General features: G+C 38.5%; 1 protein-coding gene across 2 annotated transcripts in view; it reads left to right on the top strand.

The window, feature by feature from the left end:
• EPB41L4A (erythrocyte membrane protein band 4.1 like 4A) overlaps positions 1-20,070 on the top strand; it is a 134,820-nt gene that overhangs the window by 103,468 nt on the left and 11,282 nt on the right. The window contains exons 14-18 of one of the 2 annotated variants that reach the window (XM_040541486.1): positions 3,068-3,151; positions 5,739-5,852; positions 7,703-7,750; positions 10,769-10,846; positions 16,225-16,344. In XM_040541486.1, coding sequence (XP_040397420.1) covers positions 3,068-3,151; positions 5,739-5,852; positions 7,703-7,750; positions 10,769-10,846; positions 16,225-16,344 — 444 coding nt within the window. The remainder of the gene's footprint in view (positions 1-3,067; positions 3,152-5,738; positions 5,853-7,702; positions 7,751-10,768; positions 10,847-16,224; positions 16,345-20,070) is intronic. The other variant, XM_040541487.1, reaches the window with a different exon arrangement.

Genomic DNA, 20,070 nt, shown 5'->3' with positions numbered 1-20,070 from the left:
TTTGCTTAGTTGCCTAGATGTCTGTCTCTGCATGCCCAGTAACCCTGACAGCTTTTTTTTTTTTTTTTTTTCAAGCTGAGAAACTCTGACTGTATCACTCTGTTGCAGCTGAGGTCTTTACGTGCTAAGTATCTCCATTGGCTTCTGAAGGAGGGTCAAAAGATTTACTGCAAATACTTGGTGGATGGTGTTTCCCATTGCCTAATATTCTAAACTGTTGCCCCAGAAGAGAAGAGCTGAGTTTAATTGCTTCCTCAGTTTGAGGGAATCTGAATCCAATGCTCTTGTCCCTCTGAAATAATACTACTCAGGGTTGAAAGAACATTTATGATTTTGCCACTCCATCCAGCTGAAGTAGAAGTTGTTAGTAGAGAGACAAGTACAAAGGAAGAGGTTCATCTTTGCATTGTGGGATAAGAGTAAGTATTGAGAAGCAGGGTCTCTTAACTACAGTTTGTGTTCCCAATGCTATATATACATTTTTTTTTTTCCTCAGTGAATTGTTAAAACAAAAGGGATAGGCAAGTTGCAGAGCAGGGACTCTCACCAGTGCAGCTTCAAAGGGTCTAGGTTTAGTTTCTTAACATGGCAGTTTAAAAGCAGTTCTTGGGCAGATTCTCACTGACTCATGTTTTTAAACAGTGTTAGTCACGTCTAAACAACCATTACAACAAAGATTGGAAGTTATTTTTCTTGCATGCTTTCTATTTAGAAATTGATTTATTTTTCTCCATGTCTGTGTCTGCACATGTAAAACACCTTTCAGGGCCACCAAGCTTAGTTTGCCTGTCAGGCAGCACACATCCTGTATGAAGCATTTACAGTTTGGTTGTTTACTCCATCCTATGTGATTTTGCGTTACTTCTCAGTCATGCTTACAAAGCATCACCCAGCAGCTGTTAAGAGCTGAGTTTTCACAGTTTAACGTCTCATTCACTGCTGAGATACGCAGTTGGCCAGTTCTGTGTAAATGGTGTAAATTCAAGGTAAACCATAAAAAACAAACAAAAAAGACAATCTCCCATGAAAATCAGATCCTAGCCTTTTCTAAAATTTTCTCAGACTTTGAATGAACTCCGTCGCTGTTGCAGCTGTGTTCCTGGCAATAATACCGGTATCTGAAGAGCTGCCATGCTCTAGTTCTGACTCTAAAGTCTGCTCTGAATGAGTAATGACGTAGGAAACTAATGCAGTGAGTTCAACTACCACGATCATTTCTCCTTCTCTTTTATAAGATTTGAAAGCACAATTCAAATTTCTTTAAAATGAACTTCAGTCTGAGAATTGTTCTGTAGTTTATGGTGTGCAAAAACAGTTGCTGTTTTCAGTACAGGACAGAAACATGTTTGCCAGAGTTACTAGCTTACTCTGTAATAAGCACGTGCTTTTTAGCCTGGGAGTAGATTCTGTGCAAATAAGAATCACTGATTAATGGGTGCAGTATTAAGAAAATATTTTACCTGTTAAAGTGTAATTTAATTTCTTTTCCTGCTGACTTACTGTAGCTTTGCATTTGGTTCACTACGTGAGAATTAAATGCTTAACTCAGTGACCTGTAGTAACCAAAGGCTGAGGTTAAAAGTGGATTAGTGAGTTAAGTAGCCACGATTCCTTCATACAGCAGTGTCTGTCACCACCTGCTCTGGGCAAAGAACTCTGGCTTACGTGCCCCTCTGTAAAGCCTTTTTTGCTGCTCAAGTTGCACTTTGAAAAGATGTGTGGTATTAATGCTTGTAGTGGGTTGCTGTCAGTAATACTACTTGAAGAGCTTAGTGGAAACTAATATGGCTTAGTTTTATATCAGGTGAACTGCTTGTTCAGGCTGAAAGTGAACTCTAGAGATGATGCTGCAGGAAAAGCACAACTGCTCACTGGGGAGAAGATGCATATAAAAACATGCTACATCTGGAAGCCATCTTCCAACGCTTGGAGTGGCAGTGAGCTGTCCTGTCTGGGACTGTTAAGGGGCTGGAAGTTGTAAAACCTGACAGTGTGAGAAAGCAAGGAAGAAACTGAGAGCTAGAGCACACAGCTGGTTACAAATACTGACATCTATTTTGTAAGCTGTCTTGACTCTCCTGGTACTTCACCGTGCAGCAGTCAGTGAAGCCAACTCTTTCACGTTGTCGGCTTTATGCTCAGTGTCTAGCAAAGAGACAGCATAAGGAGTTACTGAGGGAGGGATGAGAAGAGCATGCTGTTCCCTGAACCTGTGGACTGTCATGTTTTCAATAGTTATCACCCATGCCTTTGTTACTCTGATCTTAAAAATGATGCAGAAGCATGATAAGGATAATCAGAGATATGTGTTGACTCCTCTACTGGGAGAGATTAAACGGACTATGATGCTTTCATTGGGATAAGAGATGAGCCATGTATTAGATGTATGAAAAAATAACAAGGTGGAGTTTGTGATTAAGGAACAATCATTCACAGGGTATTATTTTTCTTTCCATAAACATGGAACTGTGAGGAACACAGGATGGATTTTTTGAAATGAGTGGAAGATTTGAGACAAAATAAAATATTTGTGCAACAGTTGGAGTTGCACAAAGCAGTGTGCTGCTACCAGGCATGATTCATGCCAAAAATACAAAAATGTTCAAAAGGTGCTTAAGTAAATCCATGGAAGAAAGTTCCATCAAGAGCTATGTAAAATACAAAGCAGATAAATCTTCTGGTTCAATAATCTGCTAAATGCATGTTGTGGAAGACTGGGAGGGCATGTTGTATCTTTGCCCTGTTGTTAGACTTTTTGCCTAAGCGACTGTTCTCATTTATTTTGAGATGAGATTGACCTTTTCCTGACTCAGTGCAGCTGTAATTATGGGATTGTAGAGCTGATTTTCAAGTCCTTCATTTTTTTCTTCTTCCAATCTGCCTTTCTAGGAGAGATTCTTTAATATAGCAGTTGTTTGCCTTCTTTCACATATCAGGCAAATAGCTGTATGTCAGGGTGGGTCTCTATACTGGCTGTATGCCTCCAAGATGAATTTCTAAGAGGCGAGAGAAGATGTGACCTATATACAAAATGGGTTTTTAAAAATATATCTGTACTTTTATTTAGCTTTAAAAAGATGAAAAATGAAAACAGTCCAGAAACCCAAAGAAGTAAAACAAGCGCACCATGGGAGGAAAATGGCCTGCAGAGGTAAGGCAAGACATGATATCTTAGGTTTTGTGCAATGGTAAATGTCATGCCCTGGTAATAGGGTGAGGGATATTGGTATAATATATTAACGCATTAGCAGGGTCACAGTAAGTCTGTATTGCAAATAAGAAGATAGGTCCTGACATAGATACATAATCAGTTAAAAACTAGGAAAGTATGAGTGTATGAGTAGTAGGAAGTGGTCAGTGGACAGGTGTCGTCAGTGGCTTTCCACAGAGATCTGTTCATGGACCTCTGTTTTAGAGTGCATTTGTCGAAGACCTGGAAGTAGGGGTGAGAAGGTTTGGTGATGGGACAGATTGTTTGGGATAGTGAGACTGAAAGTTGTCTGTGAAGAATGGCAGGAAGACCCTTAGAGTCTGCTTGATGACCCACTAAATGGTGGATGACATTGAGTTAGTAATTGTAAAGCAAGCTTAATGGGAGTGAAAATAATCCTAGATTTCCAATTAAAATGAGGTGCTATGGATTTTTGATGGATAACCTCATGAAAACACAACTTAGTAGCAGTCAGAAAAACAATTAGCAATTATTAGGAAAGAGACAGTGAAGAATGCAAGAGAACAGCATTTTGACATTAGAGAAATTTGTGGATTACATATTTTTTGCATGAATTGTTAGTGGAGCTCTATGTCCTTATCTCAGGAGGAGAAGACTTTGAAAGGGGCAGCAAGGGTTATCAAAAGTATGAATGGCTATACAGGAAACCTGTACTAGGAGCAACTGCATACACCAGAATTACTCAGCCTGGAAAAGAGATCATTTCAGGGGTTGTGCTAGAGATCTAGAAAATCATGAGTATTACAGAGGAAGGGGATAGAGATTGGGATTGTATTTTTCCAGTGTAAGATCTTGGGATCTTCAGATGAAGCTGGCTGAAGGTGATTTAAATCCACCAAGAAAGGAAGACAGTAATCGCTTTTCTGTGAGTAGGAGACCTGTGGTGCTCCTTTGCAAGAAATGCCAAAAGTTAACAGGTTCTTGGGAGAAATTGGGCAAGTGCATGGAAGAGAAAACTACTGAGAGCTGAAGACAGATGTATAACATCTGGCACAGTCAGTCCCCTAAACCGGGAATAGGGCAGTACTGAGAGAGCACCGGGGATCTGCCTTACGTGTTAAACTTCTTGCTTTGTGTAAGTGGTTGCTTATGGCCACAGTTGGAAACAGGCCACTGAACTAGGTTGCACATTGGTGTAATCCCGTACAATCCTGCTTTCGTGTGATGTTCAGATCTATACATGGTGCATCTTTTGGGACCTCTGGTCCTACTGCAAACACTGTGTTTTCAGAGTAAGGACAAAGCAGTGTGCAAATATTTTGTTGCTAGAATAAATGTTTGTTTGTGGTGTTTAAAGAAGAACCAATGTCAGCTTGTCACAGTATAGCTTCATAGTTTAAATTGTTCCCAGGATAAAAGGAGCTTTGACTCCTAAGCGCGAAAGAGTGGTAGGACTGAGTTTTTGCAAGTCCATCTGTTGTAAAGAACTATGCCGTTTTAGACACGTAAGCAGACTGCATGTAGTGCATATTGCACAAAGGTTTTCGCAGCTTCTAATAATAATTTTCCACTTCGAAGTTCATTCTTAGTGAGATGAACTGTGTCAACCTTTTAACTGTGCAGAGCAGCACTGTAATCAGCAGTATGCAGAAGGAGGGTTTTAGGAAAGCAGGAAGAAATACCTTAGCTGGGATTTGGTGAGAATACCATATTTATCAGATAGCTATCCTGGAAAGGGTTAAGTATCATTAATCATGAGTAAAAATGTATTGTTGAGTTTAGCATAGCTGTTCAAAAAGTTGTGGAACCGCTATTACATCAGCAGACCACCTTAGATGAGCATAAACCATCACACATAAACAAACACATAAACACAAACTGTTGGAAGTGTTCCTTACATTTCTGCAGAAAGGCACAACAGGACAATCCATGCAGGAATTTGAGAACCACAGAGCAGCCTACTTCTAGCACTGTAACAGCCTTGGGTCCCACCCAGGCTACTTAAGGCTACATGAAGCTTAAGCCACCTCCAAAACAGTGGCAGAGGCTTGTGTGGATGAACAGCAGAAAGCTGGAGCTAAAATTCACGGTCCAGACTATTAGCCCTGTAGTGAAGACTTATTCTGGGATATGGAAATTGTTTTAGGACTTACACCCGTAGAAAACCTAAAGAATACAAGTGCATTTGAATGCATAGCTCTGGATTGTGTAAGTCATCCTAAAGCACTAAAAGTTTATTATGCTAAAAGAACATGTATATGCTTGGTTCTACATTTTGTAAGCTTAGAGCTGTTATCATAGCAATGCTCTGTAGTCCTTGTTCTCTGTTTTCAGTGTTCAGTGTAAAATACTTATTCCTGGAAAGCAGTACTATCTGTATTTACATAGCATGCACAAAAGTGCGCACACACTCTCTCTTGCACATACATATGTAGCTGAATACAGGTATGTGAGCATCTAAGTGCATAAGCCTTCTCGTTATTTTTGTAGACTGAATCTGGGTTAGCTGTCTCAACTCTCCTGGAAGTTTAGAAGTCAATTGTTTGCTTTTCCTTTTTAACTCTAGTGGGCTGTACAATTCCCCCAGTGACCGCAATAAATCACCAAAGTTTCCTTACTCTCGGCGACGGAACCCATCAGGTGGCAGTGAGAATGAGTCTGGGCAGCCAGTCCGGAGGAGGTAAGAGCCCTGAGGCTGATCACTGTTAGTTTAGATCACAGAAAGCTTGTGTTCCTGTACACTCCATGTTCAGTAAAGGCTCCTGGGTCCTGGGAAAAGGGGTGCTCTAGGGGCCAATCATTACTGCAAAAGAAAACTGAGCAAGAATATAGGATTTGCTTTTGAAAAGGAATCTTTCATCAAGATTTTTGCTTGCCTGCTGTTCTGCATACCAGGAAAATGATGTTGAAAATACAAGAAATTACTCAATTTGCACTTGTAAGATCCTTTCAGTTTCTGTAGCTCTTTTTCCCTTTCTCTTTGTAAAGAAAGGGATTGATGGATCTTGCTTGCCTGACAATAAGCTTCTGTCACAGAGCAGTATTTTAGGTGTGTTGCTTTTCTATAAATGCAACAAAGATTAAATGAATGAGCCATTAAGCTGGCTTTAACAGTCCCATATGTGAATTAGAATCATAGAATTGCAGAATCACAGAATTGTTTGGGTTAGAAGGTACCTTAAAGATAATCTATTTCCAACCCCCCTGACATGGGGGGAGATACCAAATTACTTTACATTAGAGAGCATGCAAGTAGAAATGTAACTATGAATTGCTTAATGTGTTTTAATGGGTGTATGCTGAACTGAGTAACTTAGAAAAGTGAAATAAAATGGATGGAGATATTGTGCTTTCTGTCCTGGAGTCTGTCCAAAATGTGAATCAATAACAGCTCACATTATGAAGTGATAGTTTTGACAGACTACATGTTACCTGTGTGATTGGTCCTGCTGAGAGGCTGCTTTCATCACCTAAGCTAGCTAAGGTACCCTGGTCAGCTGCAGAGTATAGACAAGCATAGCTATGGAGCTGTATTCACAGTCTTCCAGGACTGTCTTACGAGCCAGCACCCTGGAGCTACATTTCCTTCTGACATCTCTGATGCAATTCACTGTTTGGCTTTCAAAGCCAGGGTTTGCACAAGGGTCTTTGAAGACACAGCTGTATCTTTAAGGAAATCTTCTAGATAGATGAGGAGCTTTTATATCTGACAGGTTTCTGAGCTGCTCCAAACTTTTTATCTGCCAGTTGCTGTCTAGAAGAACAGTGAAGAAACTCACCCATCGTGTACGCTTAGTGAGCTCATGCGTGAGTTAAAGTAAATCAGTGTAGCTCTCTTTAAGTCAACAGAGCTATGTTGATTTTCTCAGCCCTTGTAAATGTTGACAGCAATGTGTTTCCTGAGATGGATTTTCTGATTCATTCGTAGCTTAGTTGTATGAAGGACTTGTTGGGCTCTGTAAAAACAGAGTAATAGAGATGTGCAGTGCAAAACCATCTTGAGTTTATCATCTGGGATTTCAATTTGGCTTATCTAATAAGTAGACAGGTGGTTATGCCAATAACAAGTTTTCTCTTGGGCCACCACTCCACCAAGATGTTTTTAAAAAGTCTTATCTCATATGTGACACTGTCAAGACTGACAATAGTGGGTAGATTCTAACCTAATTATGTCTTCCTGAATCTTGGTTTTATTCATGCGCTTTCCTTTTTCATCTGTTTAATAACAATAGCTGTGTTGTTTATGCTCTCTTAACTGGAATTAAGAGGAAAACATCAGGATTTGCTATGCTGGAAACAGTAGGAAACTCTAAAGGCCAGTTTACCATGCTTAACCTTGCAAGTCAGGCTTTTGTAATGGGAGCTTGAATGGGATCATACCTTTGAAACTTACTGTAGAGTTGCCCTGAAAAGTTTAAAACAAGCACGTGCCTTTTTTCTACATCCTATACCATACTAAAGGTGGGAACTTCTGTGTATTTGTGTTAAGTGACCCAGTGGTTTTTCATTAAAACTTCCTTAATATCATAGGAAAACCCAAAACTGTGGCGAAGATTCAGAGTTAAAGCAAAGGAGAAGGTAAATATATAAACTATAGCAGTTATGAAATGATCGCAAAAGTACTAATCATATTTTAGTTCCCTGTAACCCCTCCCTTCCTTCATTGTCCTTCATCCTCTAGAAAGTTTAAAATGCTTATTGTGTTCCATTCATTTACGTTTTTCTTTCCAATGCTTTGTAACATAACTTAATCACAGCACAGATTCCTACAAGCTACCTTGCACATTGTTACTTGTTACCATAATAGAAATAGTTTGTGGAACTTTAGTTAAAGGCTTGTCTGCAGCTTGAAAATCAATTGCAGAAGTCTGAGCTCTTGGATTTTGCATCTGCAGTTTTTGAGTTCTCTAGCCTCCCAGTCCACTTAATTCATCTGTTTTGAAAGCAAGTGTATTGTCATTTGAGATTAATCGCCCTGCAAAAAATGGATACAGAGGCATATCCCTTTTGCTTAAACTCCATACAGTCTTCTCAGCGTGTTTTACACATTTTTGCTGACTTTTTTTGTTATACTTCACTTCTTTTCCTGTGCAATTGTGTCTGGATGTCACGCTTCCAAATAGAATGCTGGTGCAAAGTCATAACTGCCCTTCCATAACTTCAGCTTTTGTCAGATATTTTGCATCTGAAGTTCTCCAGTACCATATCTGCCTGCTTTGATTCTGTGCTGCACTTCTCCTTGCTCCTACATTCCTGTCCTGGCTGTTGGAAAAGGGACACAGTGCAGTACATTTTGGTGTCTGAGTCTCTTGAAGACTGTGAAAGAGAGGAGGAACTCCCAGGATCTGATTCGCCACTCCAGCATGGGAAAGGAGCTCTGGCAGAGACATAAACATCTCAGGGACAATCACAGGAAGTCAGGGAAAGAGCTTATGTACTTTGCACCTGAGATAACAGATTATTTTTTGAAGGATGTAACCATTTCAGTCTGTCAGTGATACACCCATGGTGGAGGTCCAGAACATAATGCAGAGAGGATTTAGTTGGGCACCTCTTGTGGGAACCCCATTACTCAGAAGGGACCTCTTCCTGAAGGCTGTACATGACAAATGTACAGATTTGTTATTGTATATAGGAATAGACATTCTCAACTTTCGCACAGTTTGACTACCCTCCTCACGTTTTAATCAGAAAAGGACTGCACCAGAATATGAGCCCTCTCTGTCAATTGTTTCTCTGAAATAGCAATCCTATCCCTAAGTCCCCTGCTGGGCTGTGTATGTTCTGCCTCTCTTGTGTAACTGATTATTCCCTCTTTCTTGATCCACATGTCAGACCATGCATGTATACCACCCTTAAAAATATCAAACATCTTGCACGACCACGAGAAAAATCATGGAACTTGCTTTGTAATTGTTAGAGATCAAGATTAGCTTGTGTTCCTGCACCCGAGTTAGTAAATCATCATTAAAAAAAAAGTATTTTATTCACTTCAGTAGAAGCTGATATGCAGTGAAAGACAGTATTCTGACAGCTAGCATGAATAAGCTACCACTCAGCTGGCAGCTCAGCAGTCCTGCTGTCTTTGCAAGTGCTTTCTTGACAGGGAACACAAGGTAATTTGATGTGCAGTACCCAAAAAGTGGATCAGATTTTCATTCCTGAAAAGAGAAATGTTTATCTTGATTTTGAGCAAATAGGGTGTTTTATCTTGCAATTCTCCTCCTATGCTTTTTTTTTTTTTTTTTTTTTTTCTTCTTGAAACTTTTTAGGATAAATTGTTTAAATCAGAGCAAGGAAATACTTGAAATGTGAAAGAACAGTGTTGCTCTGACTAGGAAGGTTTTTTTTTTTTTTAAAAAAAAGTATTGCTCTCATGTTGATGTTGAGAGTCAAGATTAGATGCTATATGTTGAAAGTCAAGATTAGATGCTATAAGATATCTGATAAAATTTGGGGTGGTTTGGAGGGGAAGAGAAAGGTGTACTTCTGGGTACATAAGGTCTGCTGCAGTTCTAGTGCATATGTTGCTCTCTGAACTGTCTGAATGTTCTTGAGCCAGTATCTTTTGGACACTGTCTTTTAATCTTTCCTTCCTTCAGGGTAACATTTTTCTGCATTAATATTGATAAACTTTTCCCATTAATATCACAGAGAAACATGTCTTTCTTGAGAAGCTGAGAGCATCACGACACTAAAGAATGGCCCAAAGGTTTTGATGAGGGTGCCATTTTTTAGGATCAAGCCCAGTGGTATGGTAATAGAGTCCTAGTTTCTAGGACCAAGGCCCTGACAGCTGGTTTGTCTGCTCCAAAATCTTGATCAGTGGCAATCAGGGATTTAAAAGTTTCAGGTAGTAGGCGCTGATCACTTCTCAGTACTGAGAGGAACTTGCCTGCAGGAAGGTGCATCCCTATTTTCTTCTTGAAGCTCAGCTCTCAGTCTTACCCGTCTACTTTTGTATCGGCCTGTTACACCAGTCTTTTTCAGCAGTAAATAGTCAGAGCCATAAATGTCACCTTACCATTTGAAGCTCCGCAGTCAGAGGTAACTGCTGAAGTAACTGCTATACTTCTTTTTTCCTCACATGGTGCATCATCTTTGTAGCTGTGCCTGCCGTCATCTCAAGGCTGTGCCGATACACACACCTGCCACTCTGTGCACTTCAGCCTTTCAGTATCTATAAAGATCTGCAAGAAACTCAGTGTTAGTGGTGTTTCATCCAGACCACCAAACACTCAGAAAATTATTTGAGCTTTTTAGAAGCTATTTTTTAGAAACATTTTACTGTGGCACATACACAGAGAATACTGAGAGATAAAATAATTTTTAAAAATACAGTGCAATGAGTTAAAAGGAAAGGAACACTCACCTGTCACTGCATTCTGGGTGCACTACCTTTGAAGCAGTTATTTCTGATCAATTAATAAGAAAAAGATACTATGACTCTCAGGTGTAGACAAGCCCTGTAGACTCCTGTAATTCTTATTTTCCTAATAATTTTTTCAGCGTTGTCCATTCCTTGTTGAGAATGTTGGTGCTTCTGACATGTCAGTGGATAAATTGATCTTTAAATCTTGCTTTTCTCCTCTCCAGATCGCGATCTCGTTGTAACACCAGTAGTGGCAGTGAATCAGAAAATTCCAACAGAGAACATCGGAAGAAGAGAAACAGGTGACCATTGCATAATTTAGAGAGAGAAACATTAAACACAAACAAATGGAAAATGGACTTCCCTGAGATAACCCTAATAAAAAAATAATGCTTTACACATATACTGTTCTCCTGAGGCAACTTAAGGTTCTTGCTCGAATAAAAAGAAAGAGAATTGCTGAATCACATATACACTATAGGTATACGTAACAAATCCACACTTTTCTGATGCTTGGCAAGATCTCATTAATGAACTGCAAAATCAAATACTGGACGTATTTATAAAAGGCTTGCAATATTAATGCACATAAAGTGGATAATGGCAATGATATGATATTCACAGCATATACTTTAACACCTGAAAAATTTCAAATATAGGTTTTTAGCAGAAAATATGCTTTTGAGGCAAATTGACAAAATATTTTTTAATGGATCAGAACCTTTGTGTTGTTTTTAAATGCATGCATTTAATTGTGTAAATATTTTTATTTTCTAAAATATAAAGTGTGGGCCTAAACACAAAATGTGTACAGTGCCATTAACTGCAGTTAATATTAAGTGATGCTAGCAAGTTTTTTTTTTTTATGTTCTATTTTTCTTGTTGCTGGTAAGAAGTTGCAATAACAAGTGATTTATTTTAGGAAAAAAAATCTTTTTTTTTTTTTTTCTTGAGCCACTTTTATGTTGCACTTGCGATAACAGCATCTGAGTGTTACTCAGATAAGCGAAAACTTATTTTAAAAATACACATATAACTTCTTCATAATGCATAAGAGAACTCTAACTGGACAAAAGAGGAATCATTTAATAGGCAAGTTTTCTAAATAGCTGTCTGCATGGGCTGCCATAGTTCCCCACTGTTTCACCTGCAATACTGTGAGTGATGAATTATTTTTAGATGTTTCGATATTTCAGATGTTCAGAAGCTCTTAGAAATAATTATGTGCTAGATATGTTAAAACAGTCCTACAGAAATATGTATTTTAAGCATAACTTCCAATAGTTACAGAGGTTCTATAAAATCATTGACACCGAAATGGACTACTATAAAGAATAGCTGAGCCATGAGATTTCTTTGGCTTAAATCAGAGCGGAGACACTCAGCTAACAGTAAACTAGTGTGTATGGAAGTTTTGTTTTCCAGCTGAGCTCTGAGGTTTGAATGAAATGCTGAGCATATTTTCAGTGATCAGTAGGTAAATAGTATTTTGTATTAATTTCTCATAGAACACACTTGTCAGCTTTTTTCTCCTGTGAAACTTCTTGCTGTAGGAGTTTCACAAGCAAGTAAAGGAAATTAGAGGCTGACCACAAAAATGTTTTTAAGAGCTTTCTGCATTATAAAAATTAAATTATTGGAAGGATTAAGTAGTGCTTATTGTTTTCTGAAGAATAAATGGGCCTTTACCAACCTTTCTTCTGTTTGTGAAAAAAAACTTACAATTAAAGAGAATAATCATTTGTGTAGATGGATGTGTATTTTTTTTTTTTTTTTACAATCTCAGAAATGTAAGATACATTTAAAATATTAATGTTGTATCACATCTTGCTCTTTGGTGGTCACTTGAAATCCAATCAGATCAAAAGTCATCAGTGCTAAAGTAAACAAGCACTTAAATAAGCGGAAGTTCTGATACTTGTTCCCTGTCAACAGGTACAAGAAAACCACCGGTTATAATGAATTCCTGCATTTTGTTAGCAGCCAAAGCAGGAATATAAAAAGCTGGAAGGGCACAGGCACTGAATGACTTTCCGGTCAGCAGTGGTGAGCCAGCCCTAACAAGATTAGATGGGACAATACAGTGAGGCTCCCAAGTACTGTTACTCAATTTTATCTCTTGCATGGATTAATACTAATTTATTTCCCATTATGATAACTGGCTTCCTGGCAAAAGCTAACAAAAAATTTTACAGTTGTATTGGAATAAAATGACTGAATACTCATGTTATCCAAAAGAATCTGATTCTGATCATAGAAGAGTAGAATATATTGTTCACATGGGAAGAGATCACTGAACTTTTTATCGGATAAAAACAAATTATCACAGAAAAACAGAGCTGCAGGTGAGACCTATTAAAGGTAAAACAGTAGAAAAAGATTAGGGGGAAATTCTTTACTTGATTTCAATCAATCTTTGAGGTTTCACTCCAGCATATGAATGTTTTATCCTAAGGAAATATTTACATTATGATGAAGAACCTACGATGAGTGTATTTATGACACAGAAGAAATATGTCTTTTTTAAATGCTGTGGTCAAAATTTATTTTGTGGATATAAATATGTTATACTAGTAAACAAGATGTACTGAAGCATAGCCTTCTACTTGACTAAACTTAGAAAATCTATTACATGAAGATCACGGAATCACAGAATGGCTGAGGCTGGCAGGGACCTATGGAGGTTACCTGGTCCAACCCCCTTGCTCAAGCAGACACCTAGAGCAGGTTGAAATGACTGCAGCACTTCTCCTATGAATATAGGCTGACAGAGTTGTGGCTGTTCAGCCTGGAGAAGAGAGGGCTCTAGGGAGACTTTAGGATGGCCTTCCAATACTTAAAGGGGGCCTACAGGAAAGATGGGAATGGATTATCAGATCAGACAGTGTCTCTGCATTCCTCCCAGGTTACCTGTCCTTGCTTCCCATCTCTCTATGCTTTCTTTTTGTATGTAAGTTTTTGGCAGGAGCTCCTCGTTCATTCACACAGACCTGGCATTTTTTCCGGACTTCCTATTCACTGGAATGGGCTTCTCTTGAACTTGGATGAGGTGATCCTTGAATACAAACCAGCTTCCTTGGGCCCTTCTTCCTTCCAGGGCCTTATCCAACAGTACTCTTCCAAGCAGATCTCTGAAGAGGCCAGAGTCTGCTCTCTTGAAGTACACTGTTGTGATCTTGCTTTTTGCCCTTCTCCCAACATCAAGATCCTGAATTCCACCATCTCATGGTCACTGCAGCTAAGACTGCCTTCACATTGCTAAGACCTTCACATTGCCAACAAGCCAGTCATTATAGTACACTGACCATAAATGATAATTATATTCTGAAATAATTTGAATGTAATTTCAGGAGTCAAATTGCTTGGCTTAAGAACGAAGGGAATTTATCATTGGGTAAACGTAGCTTGCTTTCATACCACCTTGAAAAGGGGAAAAAACATCTCCACATCAATAGATGAGTGATAAGTCTTCTAGCTTTCCATTTTACCATCACATACAGTCTTTCTGCTGACAATGCCCAGTTTGTCACTGTCATAGCCATTGATCTTAAGTCAATTTATTTCACATGCCAGTGAGAACAATTTTCTTTCTATAAGACATTGATCAATTTGTTACTATGTGGGGGAAAAATGTGAAAAAAATGAATGGGAATTTGTAATGGAGTACAAGGGCAATGTTTTTCTATCAAAAGTACTTTGAAATAGAAAATTAGATTTTGAGTTAAATTTCTTTACAGTTTTATATGGGTTGTCAATTCTGTTGTCAGAGTGCTAAAGATTCTACCCCTCAATAATTATGATTTGATCATTTAATCTAAGTAATGTATTTTATGTAGAGGCTGTGTTACCTTGGTCATCCTTTGTATAGTTAAATGTGAGTATAGTACCTTTTTGCAGCTGCAAAATTAAAGCCTTATTGCCTCATATCTCCATCTAACAGAGGTCTGCTGTGATACAGTGGTACTTTTTAAGCAACAGCCGTATGTGTGAGGCAGTTGATACTGTTTATACAATGTGGGATGATTGCTGTCTCCACAAATTGGATTATTCAGGATGAAAATCACAATTCATTACTTGTTGCCGTGTGAGTTCTTCTACAAAAACCTTAGTTAGATGCTTATGTTAATCCATGTGACCAGATTACAGGTTTGAAAATACCTGCTTAGAAATCAAAACCTGATATTGTTGTCTACCCCAGATAGTTGGTGCCATTTAGTAGTGTTGTGGTGCTACCGTAGTTGGGAATCTAGCTCAAAACTCATTATGCATGTGAGAGAAGATCAGATTAAAAGAAAAGCAGCAGCCTGCTTAGCCAGTTCAGCCTGATACTATTCAAAATTCAACTAGAAAGGTACCTAGGTACTGAAGAGCAACAACAACAGCATACTTTGCATTGTCTCCACCAGGTAATTCACTCATATCTGATGGTTTGTTTGTTCTACCTGCAGTCTTCCTGTTATTGTTAAACTTCTCTGGTTTCTTCAGTATGCCAGTCATACTGTCTTATCAGGCAACCTACTCTTGCAGTAATATTTTCCAGGAATGTTTTTAAATCCTTGTTGAATTTTGAATTCAAATAGAGTTTAAATTTTAAATGAACTTAAATTTTAAATGAACTTAAGTTTCATTTGTCCCAACGTATCATTTTGTCACAGCAGAAGCAGATGTATCTGCAACCCTAAAACCTTGAAGATTCTGTAGAACTTTGAATGGCCAGCCACTGTCACACTGATTGTCCTGACTAGTCGTGTCATTGTAGAATTAATTCAGCCTCCTATTGAACTTGATGACTTTACAGGATTTTTACATCTGTTCTAATCTTTACTACATTCCAGTAATGGATTCATGGCTTTAGAAGAAATAAAAAATCACACCTGAAAATGCCTAGCACTGGAACATCACAGTTCTAAAGAATTTGGATATTTTAATGTTACGATGTGATTCACAGAATTTAGATTTTCATGCCCTGTTAGTTCAGCTACTGCTTGAGGAATGGGCTTGTCTGCACCTCTGGATGGGATGTTGTCCTGTCCTGCTTCCACCCATCCACCCTGGGGAGACAGGGCTGGAGTTTAACACCTTCTCCCCTTCCTATTTTTACTTTTGCCTCCCTCTGTCACCTCAATAAAACAAGGAGATTAACTGTGTGTCCTTTGTGGTGGGATTATTCTTCTTTTTAGGGCAGCGTGCATGTTCCCTTGACCAGAAGCACCTGCTGGGAAGGGTTACCAGGCCTCAGGTGGCAAAGGAGGTGAATGAGTCGTAGTTGTACAAGAGCTTTGTGTCAGCATATCAGGCTTACATTTGCTGTAGATGAGGTGTACGTTAACACCTAAGTGAGAAAGGAAAAACATCCAGATGTTTGGTTTGGGCTGGGAAGACAGGTTGAATTTGAGTTGTAGGCTTGTTTTTAATGGCTTAGATTGATTAATTTTTTTTTGCTTAAGCTGTTTCTAGGTAGCAAATTAGTGAGTTTCCATTTATGTGGGTTCTTGCATTTTACATACTTTGGGAAGATTAATTAAAATTAAGCAAGATAAAAATTAAAAATATTTGATTGCAGGAGCTGGATTTCAGTGGAGATTAAAAAAAAAAAAAAAACAAAAAAAAAAACTCATCTCTTCCTCTGAACATCCTGTCTTGGAGACCTCAGACTAAACTCCTTGTACTTCTTTTGCAGATTACGCCAAGAGAATGACATGGTTGACTCAGCTCCTCAGTGGGAAGCTGTGCTTCGTCGACAAAAGGAGAAAAACCAGGCAGATCCGAACTACCGGCGATCCAGGCACAGATCTCGATCGTATGTACCCACTTTGACATGAAAATTAAGGCAGCTGTGGCATGTTAAAATGTAGGAGGAATATCTCCAGCATGGTTATTGCTCTCAGCTGCTGAGGAGCAGCAACCCTCATGTGGCACATCCTTAAATTAGCAGATTAGTCTTTGAGGTCTATCTCCCTTACCATAGTGATTTGAATTGCAAGGTATGAGTAATAGAGAAGGGGCTTTGTAACACACCTGAACTGTAACTCACTCCATTACCTTGGATGAAGTCCTGGATGCTTACCTCCGTAATGAGGGCAGTGATTCCTGGTTCTGGGAAAACATTCAGATTTTGTGTGATAGGTGCAGGAATTTTTGTGAAGTGTGTGTATGCGTCTTAAATCAATACAGAGTCTGCAGGATTGTTCCAGGTGAGACCAACTACTGATGCCTCCTTGTCAAATTATCATTAGTACCTATCAGCCACTGATTTTATTGCATCCTGATATCAGGACTTCCATGATGGAACATTGCTGCTAGGCTGTCCTACTGAAAGCTGGTTTTGACGTGGCAAAGTTGTTAGCATGTAAAATAATTTCTATCAAACTGATGAAATTATTGGCTTATTTTATTGTGTTTTAATGGCATGTTTTGGGGTATAGACAAACAGTTTTGTACTGTGTTTGTGTCCAGTCTGATCTGCCGTCCAAAGCAGAGGGTATGGCAGGGCAGGGCAAGGAGAGCAGCTGGGAGGGAGACACTGGGAGAGAAGCAAGAGGGAGCGATCTTTGAAACTCTGTCCCCATCCTCACTGCCTGGCTAAAATAGATGAACTGCTGAGCTCTGATGCTGATGGCATAATATGTGACCTCTATAGCACACTTAGGTAGACACTTCCCATTAATGTTTTAACTTTTTCTTTCGTGTGAAGACTGGACCAACAGAACCTGTGTAATGCCTTAATGGACTATTTCATTCTTACCTGCTGAAGCTGTAATCTGCACTGAAGTTTCTGGTATTAAAATCCCCTTGAGTTCTGTTCTCAGTTACCCATGGTGCTGAAACTCACTTCTATCTCATTTCATAGCTTACAATTTTCATCTTTTTATGAGAAAGATTATTTGCCATTAAAATTCCAAATGTTGGAATTTCTGCTTTAACTGGTTTTGTACAGGCTTGTTCACTTTCACATGCACAAAAGTAAAATGTTATTAGATGCAATTATACAATCATATACAATCATATATTACTAAAAATCAGAAATATTAAAACTCACTTGTATGGACACCACAAAATAAATACAGGTGATCAATTTTGATTTATTTATTTTTTTTACTAGATGTGTAAAGTGCTGTAAACTGGGAAATACACTCAGTTATAATGGCTAGATTAAATTTATAGGCAACTTTTCTCTTTTACTGTGTGCCAAGTAAATGTCATTTGTTGGACAGCACAGGTTCCCTCTTGTGGCTAAATACGGTTATGAAATGGGTTTTATTTTCGAGCACAGTGACATTCTGGGTTATATTTCATTTAAATTACTGTTAGCAAAAACTGTAAACATATAGTGTTTTATAAAGAAAGGGAAGATCCTAGAGAATACAAAGAAAGGGGAAAGTCCTGAAGATTTTGTATGATTCCTCATTTCTTTCCCTTGTGTGATTATTATGTGTGATGATTATATTCCTCCCTTTTATCTCATTCTTCAGTTAAAAAAAGCAAAAAACAAAAAACGAAAACCCAGACAAGCCCAAGCCCCCAAGCACGGCATAGATAATTAATAGATATTTAATCTATGAAAATAATAGGTGAAAAAGTAAAAAGAGAATTCCTTTTAAAAAGGGCTTTTATAAAAGTTTAGTAAAAGGCCTTTAACTCTTTGAATGGCCAAATCAAATAAGATGGATAAGCCTTAGCTGCATTAGGTTATAAGAGCAGTTATTTAATTTAATTTGGCTTAGCTGCTTGCTTACGTGACTGGATGCAGGTCAGAGGCAAGGGAAACAACTGATTTCTTAGAGTGTAGGGTATGGGTATTTTTATTTTTAAATCTGGTCATATGGTCACTTCAATCTGCACATTTAACAACTGCTACAAAACCTTCATTTTAATAATACAAATAAGCCTTTCACATCAAGTTCCTTATTACAGTCAGGTTAACTAGAAGTTGATTTTGGAAGTGTGAAGTAATGGCTGAAATATTTTTATTGTTTTTGGTGCATCACATTTCATTTGTTTCATTATGAGCAATATTAATCATTAGTGGTGGTGGGGGTCGGTGTCTCCTTGGTCTCAGGAATAAAAATAATTGACAAGAATTTGACCTTTCTTTCTTGTAAAAGAATCAGCAGATAGAGAGAGCTCCCAATTCTAGTTCTACAGGGTTTATTTTCAAGAGTTCACGTAAAACATCTGTGTAGCCAAAGGGCTTTTTTAATTAAGAAAGGCCATTAAAATTCCATGGCTATTTAAATTTACCATTTGTGAATCAAACTGAAATATTAATGAGGGTGCAGATGCAGATACAGAAAATAATGTAGACCTTATTAACATGTAGGGTTGTTTGAGCTTGTAAAAACAGAATAAGAACAAACAAAAAACCCCAGAGATTCACCACTTACTGGGAATTCCCACTAGGTTTCTTGCACATTAGAGATGTGCAAGAATTGCACAGAATTCTAATTGTCCAGAAGCAATTGTGTGTTTGAAACTTGATTTGGATACTGCAATAGGACAATCTGTGTATATGTTATGTTTCCAAGCCGTGAGTTCTCAAACAATTCACAATAGAAGAGGTGAAAACAACATGAAAGGGGGATTGTGGTCTGGCTTGAATGTCACGGGCTTATTAAGTGCTATACAAACATGAATTTCCAATGCAGTATTCGCAATACCTACATTACACCCTAACAAGACCACTCTTTCTATAGGCTTTTCTTCATTTTGGAGTGATAATGATCCTGCTGCCTTCAAAGGAAGCAGGAACAAACCTTTCATAGAAAAATGCTTCTATTCAGATACTTGACCTGTATCATATTTCTGAATATTCTTTTGCTGGGAGTTAACTCAGATAAATGCTGTGAGGTTATCCCAGTATTGTAACACTTCTTAAGCATGTAGAAAATAAATAATGTTATGATGAGAATACCTAAAAACATTTGCTTGAGGAATGATTGTGTTTAGTTGTTTTCCTTTGTACTTTTTTTTTTCTTTTTCTTTGTGGGATGCCATATTTAAAGCTACAGGTATTTTACAGCAGTGGCTTCCTCATCAGTGTTGTTGTGGGGTAGAAGGAAAAGGAGGAGGGAGAGATGGTGGAGATCACAGAGTTAAGCACCCAGAGCTGGCCGCAGGAGGCACAGTTCCTAGAGAATGGAGAAATGAAGGTGACTTCTTATTTAATCATTCACTTCCCACACAGGTCCACAGATTATTATTTCTTAGTGCTGGTGAGGTTTTATATGATGTTTGGTGATACTGTGAGACCTATGGCCACATCCTGAACAGTTGTATTTCCATGATCAGATGGGTTGGTGGTGTGCACAATGCCCTGCTGTATGGGAGTCCTGGGTTTGGGAGTGACCTTGAGGCTTTGCTTCCTCAGGCAAACTGAAGCTTGTAAGCATGACAAAGCCTCCCTGGAGAAGCTGGCATTTTTCAGGGAGCTTTCACATTTCCCACTGCCTGATTATTCAGTCACAGAAGAGGGTGCTTATCTTCCCAGCCCCAGGGTGAATACAGAGTTTGCAGCTGCTAATTTGTG

Source organism: Cygnus olor, chromosome Z (assembly GCF_009769625.2).
Source record: "Cygnus olor isolate bCygOlo1 chromosome Z, bCygOlo1.pri.v2, whole genome shotgun sequence".
NCBI lineage: Eukaryota > Metazoa > Chordata > Aves > Anseriformes > Anatidae > Cygnus > Cygnus olor.
This window is presented reverse-complemented; position numbering and strand designations above follow the sequence as displayed.